General features: G+C 33.8%; 1 protein-coding gene across 2 annotated transcripts; it reads left to right on the top strand.

Annotated features, from left to right (window-relative positions):
• The first annotated feature begins 381 nt into the window (after window positions 1–381).
• On the top strand, window positions 382–3,592 carry LOC149568035 (putative inositol oxygenase). Of its 2 annotated transcripts, XM_089821039.1 has the most exons (10): window positions 382–570; window positions 715–796; window positions 1,416–1,620; window positions 1,718–1,777; window positions 1,882–1,934; window positions 2,528–2,650; window positions 2,779–2,848; window positions 2,939–3,017; window positions 3,105–3,186; window positions 3,286–3,592. In XM_089821039.1, exons 1-10 carry the CDS (start codon window positions 467–469, stop codon window positions 3,310–3,312), a joined length of 885 nt encoding a protein of 294 aa, XP_089677165.1. In that variant the 5' UTR covers window positions 382–466; the 3' UTR covers window positions 3,313–3,592. The 2 variants fall into 2 exon arrangements, with proteins under 2 accessions (XP_089677165.1, XP_089677166.1); XM_089821040.1 differs by lacking the exon at window positions 1,718–1,777.
• The last annotated feature ends 2,408 nt before the right edge of the window (window positions 3,593–6,000 follow it).

Genomic DNA, 6,000 nt, shown 5'->3' with positions numbered 1-6,000 from the left:
AAAAAAGCCATGTGATATGCATCCCTTCCATCTGACTTGTAATTGTCATATTTTCTATCAAGTGGACCAATTGTCATGTCATTCTTTATTCTCATTTCTCTCGTTTTTCCTTTGTTTATTCAGAAATATGCGGGGCAGCCGTCTCCAACACACAAACACACACTGTCTGTCATGGCAACCTTATCACTTCACCAGCTATATCATATCATATCATGACCATCTTTGCTACTTCCGTACTACCGTATAATAAGTTGAATAAGACACAGCTAGTTGTGATATTGCTGTCGAAATTGTCTCCTACTTATCAAGATACGCGAGGATGATGTGTGCATGTTTTTCCCAGTTGACAAAAGTGTGCGTAGTAGATCTATCTTCTATATATCAGGCAACCACCACCCTTTTTTTCACGCTGCAATCTTTTTGCAATTGAGTTGAGTTGGGTTTTTATTTGATTGGTTGAGAAAAAATGGAAGTGGCAATACTATCTATTCCTAGCCAGCCTTGCGATGAGGGAGTACAAGAGATTGGCTTTGTGGTTCCTGAAAGAAATACATTTGGCGAAGAATTTAGGTGAATAATCAATTTCTTTATTCTTTATTCGTCTTGTTTTAAGATTTCAACTGTATAAGATTCATAATTTTAGAAATATGATACCTTTAAGTATCAACTTTGTTATGTTCTGAAGATGTTTATAAAATGATTATGATATTGCAGGTCTCATCATACCGAAGGTGAACGGAAGGCTATCGTGGAAGAGACTTACCGTAAAAATCATGCCTATCAGACATTTGAATCGGTAATAGCGCCAGATTATATTCATAAATGCGTGAGATATGTGGATTTTTGTTGTGTGATAAATTTAACAGTAATGTGTTTTACAATTTTTCATAAATTACCGTTGGGATGAGTTTGAGTCAAAGAAGACAAAATTAAACATCTTGGATCTGTGAGTCATATTCCAATTATGCTGTTTAGAAGACAATGCTTACAACTATCAGACGTTTGAATTGGTAAATGTAGACTAATATATCATAAAATTTGTAAGTTTTGATTATGTAATAAATTTTTAATTGTGATGACAAGTTTTGATTATGTAATAGTTGTGTTTTCATATGTATTTTAGATGAATACTTCATAATTTATGATCCAGCCAACTTTTTAAAAATATAGGAAAATTATACATCTTACATTTTGAATCATCAAAGTTGTGAGGAGATGATCCATTATTCTATTATCTGGCTCTAGCTAGATCGTGAAACAGAACATCTTGATATATAAGAAATTACCAAGAAATCTTATTACATTCATATCATAAGGTGCGAAAAATTCATAAATATAGACTTTATATTGAAATTGCATATTGGATATGGATAATGAAAAGTGGTGTGTGTAATGGCAATGGTGTGATGTTACAGGTGCAGAGGATGAGAGAAGAGCATCTGAGTTTTAACAAAGGGGAGATGGGTATCTGGGAAAGTGCAGAGCTATTGAATGAAATTGTGGATGAGAGTGACCCAGATCTGGATGTTCCTCAGATCGAACACCTCCTCCAAACTGCAGAAGCCATCAGAAAAGATTATCCTGACCAAGAGTGGTTTCACCTCACTGCCTTCATTCATGGTGCCTCATCACACATTTCTATTTCTTCTCTTGTTTTATTCAATACTTCTTATACTCTTCCATATGTTTATGATGATTTGGAACTATGATATTCCAGACTTGGGTAAGGTTTTACTTCATCCCAAATTCGGCCAGTCACCTCAATGGGCCGTGGTCGGTATGTTTTCACTCGACCTAACCATCCAGCAAAATCTGCAACAGCTATAATGTTCTGGAATAGATTTTGTTTAGACTAAGAATACCCATATTCGCCTTGAGCAGGTGATACATTTCCAGTGGGATGTCCATTTGATAAAGCAATAGTACATCATCAGGTACTATTTAAAATGGAACTTTAGTCCTGTATATGCACCTCACTCTCTTCACTGTATCAAATTCTGTGATGACTTGTAAGAGCAATTGTGAAGAATTTTTGATATCTAAGCTCCATGATTATATAAGTTTTGTTTTTTACTATATATAAATTCTTAGAATGTTTCTGGATTCAATTATGTCAATGATCTATCATCAGGATGAAAGATCGAGAACATTGACAGAGTGTGATGGAGACGTTGATGCAAAAGCGTTGACTCAGAGTGATTCTGGTGATAGATCACAAAGTATTAAATGGGAAACGTTGATGCAAAGATATTGACACAATTGAATCCAAAAACATTCTAAGAAGTTAAATTCAGATTGACATTCACATAATATGATAATTTATTAATAGTGACTAGTTTTCTTGTTATCAAGATCAAAATTTCGTAATATTATCAAATATATTATATTAAAAAAAATTCCTATTTATAACCTCACCAATTCATATAACTTCCATTCAAAAACATTTGACATCTAAGAAAGTCATCATATCACAAGGCCTTTGGATCGTTTTGTTAAAAAATTTAATTAAAGTAAAGAAAATGGACAGATGTTCCTGGCCAATCCGGACTCTTGGGATCCCAAATACAATACGGGCACAGGAATCTACCAAGAGGGATGTGGACTTGAAAACCTTTTCATGTCATGGGGGCATGACGAGTACATGTATCAGGTAATTTATATAACACTACGTTACTAAGTATATTTTGAATTTTGTTTTATTTAAATGATACATTTGAAGTTGCACTAATAATTTATCTTATCTAAAAATACTGTCTCACTTTCTCTATTCAACATTAGGTGATGAAAGAAAACAAATCAACACTACCTCCACAGGCCTATTTCGTAGTACGTTACCATTCATTTTATGGTGAGCTGTTTTTCCTTGCTATCATATGATAAACATATAGAGATTAAAAGTATTTGCAATGACATTATTATTGAATTGTGAGAATGGCAGTAATGCATCAGGGAGGTGCCTACAAACACTTGATGAATGAGTTAGACCGTCAAATGCTTCCATGGTTGGAAGAATTCAAGTATGTAAATTAAGTTATATGCTCTGTAGATTGCAGCAGTACAATAGAGGCTCCACTTACTAACCCAAGAAAAAAATGAATGTGCAGCAAATATGACCTTTACAGCAAAAGTAGAGTTCGCACTGATGTGGAGAAATTGAAACCATACTATCAGTCGCTCATTCATAAAGTACGTCACTCACCCACATTAGCTCAAATCAAATACCATATTTTTTTTAAGTTTGGTGTGATGCAATCTTGTCTAAGCCCTTTCTGTTTTATTTGGCAGTACTTTCCAGCGAAGTTGAGGTGGTAATCAGCACAACGTTGATATATACATAAGCTGGTGCAAGCCTATTTCAAAATCATTCTAAATATTGTTCATTTAAGTGCTTACAGTATGATGTTTTCAGTTAGAAATGTTTTAAGCTCGTGTTGTATTTTAATTCTACTCTCTAGCCAGTAGCCAGTATGAAATGTGGTGCATTCTATTCCACGTCATGATTGGATTTATGGAGTATCATTCCTTTTATCTATATTTTTGAGAACTATGTGTAATTCTATCTTATACATAATACTTTAGGCTTTGTTATAAATAGTGTCATGTATTATACTTTAGTTTTTAAAATATAAGTGTGTTATTTTTTGTTATATAGATTATTATATATATGTGCTATTTTCTTCATTAGATTATTATATATATGTTTTGGAAGTTTAGATTTTGGTGGATGATATTTTTTCTATTTTATACTATTTTTTAAAATCAATTATATATAATTAATTAAACTACAAACTTATGTCAATATTTTCTATATGAGGGACTTATAAATTATCATTATGTTGCAACTCTTCCTTATTTAAAATTAGTATTCACTGTAAAGAAAAATAACAAATTATAATATACCAAATTATTTTGATAAAAAAGTGTGTATTTTTTAATTATAAAAAAATGTTACAATAGAATTGATTACTCAACCACATTTTATACTCCACTTGCTAAATATTAAGATATTTATAGTCATTTAATGTATAATGATTTTTATTTTTCAAAATAAATATAAAATAATATTCAACACGTCTATATATAAATATCTTGAATTATGACTAGATTAAAATGTTGAAGATAATGTGACATGTGTGCATTACTCATTGGTAAATAATAATTGTATCATCAACTATTTTCTTGAAAATTAATCTTGTATTAACATCAAAAATTATATTTTAAATAGTTTTCTCCTAATTTTTTTTTTTTTTTATCAGTAATAAGATATATTTATTAATAATGAAAGAGAGTTACATATGCAGAGATAATATAATAACAGTATCCACGAGACCCCCTATACACCCAGCCTTTACATCCATCATCAACTAAAATGATATCTACACACCTATAGCCCTTTACAATGCTCTATGATCATAGACTGCTTTTACACGTCACCCTCAAAATGCTTTCAAATGAAACAGTGTGTCAACCTTAAACAGAATAGAGCCTTCCCAATTCGGATTAACTAATAGTAATTGATCCCTCCATTTTAACAAAAATGGCCCTTCAGAACAAAAAATAAGACTCCTCTTCGAAAACCCCTAGCCACCAGTCTCAACCAGAACCAAAAATGCAAAACCAGCCAAAAAAGACTTACTCATCCTCTACGCATTCTTCTCTCCAAGTGCTTCTTCCTGGGGATGATCATATTCAAAGTTGTGCCCTGTTTCTTCATGTTTTGACCCAAAATTGCTACTTTAAGAGCATTCCAAGCTCCGCGTCGGTCATTGATATAAGCCTCTTGATCCTTAAAACCCCGAGGCTAATTCACGAACAGAAAAACACCCTTCTCTCTGCCTTCTGCTTCATCTTCATAGCCCTCACTGAAGTCGAATGCCCAACCTAATTGTGCCCACTCTAGCATTGTCTCCATATTTGGGATAAGTGCCTCCTCATAAATTTGTTTCATCACCCAACCGACGATTTGCTCATGTTCTCCCACCTCCAAGCCCCACGCCATTGTCATGGCAGCAATGTCCACCTGCATTTTCCATCTATGCTCGGCTTCATGGAAAAGCTAACCTAAGGTAGCTTGCAGAGCTTCCACCACCACATTTGATGGACATATTAACATTTTCTTTAGCCTCTGGTTTGCTACCCGGCCAAAAAGGGCTTTCTGTTGTCTATGGGTTTTGAATGTGAAAGTCGGCTCCATTGGCACTTACTGCTATCAGTTAAAGCCAAGGTTAAACTACCCCTGCTAAAGGTGATTTACCCCTTAATAAACCTCTACCTTACAACTTATTCATACATAATTTCCATGCCTTACAATGGCATTGATTGAAAACTACGATCACAACTTTATGAAGATTACACACGCTTCACTAGAATGTAAATCATATCGTCGCACATCCTTTCTTCCATTAAATATTAATTGGCTTTGTTAATCTTACTGGCATGTGTGTTAATAAATTGAAGAGTACACCTTGTTGATCATCTTTTTCAGTTCTGACTTGGTCATCATTCATCGATAAAGCCCACTTCGATAACACGTCTGCCTCTTCATTACCCTCCCTCTTAATATGAGAAATTTTGAAATCTTTGAATTTCAATAGTTCTTGTTCAATGAGGTTGAAAATTGGTTGTAGGTGTCATGCGTTGATACTCAACTTTGTTATAGCTTGCACTGTGATCAGTGAATCTCCCTCTAAATGGAGCTTTTTAATCCCCTCCTTATTAGCCAATCGAACTACTAGCAAGGTAGCTTGGCATTCAGCTATATTGTTCGTTCCTTTATTGAGTTTTTTTGCTCCTACCAAGAAGATGTGACCTTTTCTATCTCTGAAAACTATCCCGATACTTGAGTCCCCAAGATTGCCTTTAGCAGCTCCATCAAAATTAACTTTAACCCATCCATCCTATGGTGCTTCCCAAATTGTCTCCCCAGTATTTCTTTTGCTATTGTTCATTACTAACACTCCTAAAGGAGATTTAAAATGAATCCCTGGCCAGGACATTTGC

The sequence above is a fragment of the Cupressus sempervirens genome, chromosome 3 (genome assembly GCF_028749045.1).
Source record: "Cupressus sempervirens isolate cs-2001-9-10 chromosome 3, ASM2874904v1, whole genome shotgun sequence".
NCBI classification, from domain to species: Eukaryota; Viridiplantae; Streptophyta; class Pinopsida; order Cupressales; family Cupressaceae; genus Cupressus; species Cupressus sempervirens.
This window is presented reverse-complemented; position numbering and strand designations above follow the sequence as displayed.

What these genes read in the sequence shown, in the direction of transcription:
- LOC149568035 (XM_089821039.1), top strand. Translation starts at nt 467, where the DNA reads ATGGAAGTGGCAATACTATCTATTCCTAGCCAGCCTTGCGATGAGGGA. An exon ending in ACATTTGGCGAAGAATTTAG is followed by an intron (nt 571 to 714) that starts GTGAATAATCAA and finishes ATGATATTGCAG; the next exon opens with GTCTCATCATACCGAAGGTG. An exon ending in ATGACGAGTACATGTATCAG is followed by an intron (nt 2,651 to 2,778) that starts GTAATTTATATA and finishes ATTCAACATTAG; the next exon opens with GTGATGAAAGAAAACAAATC.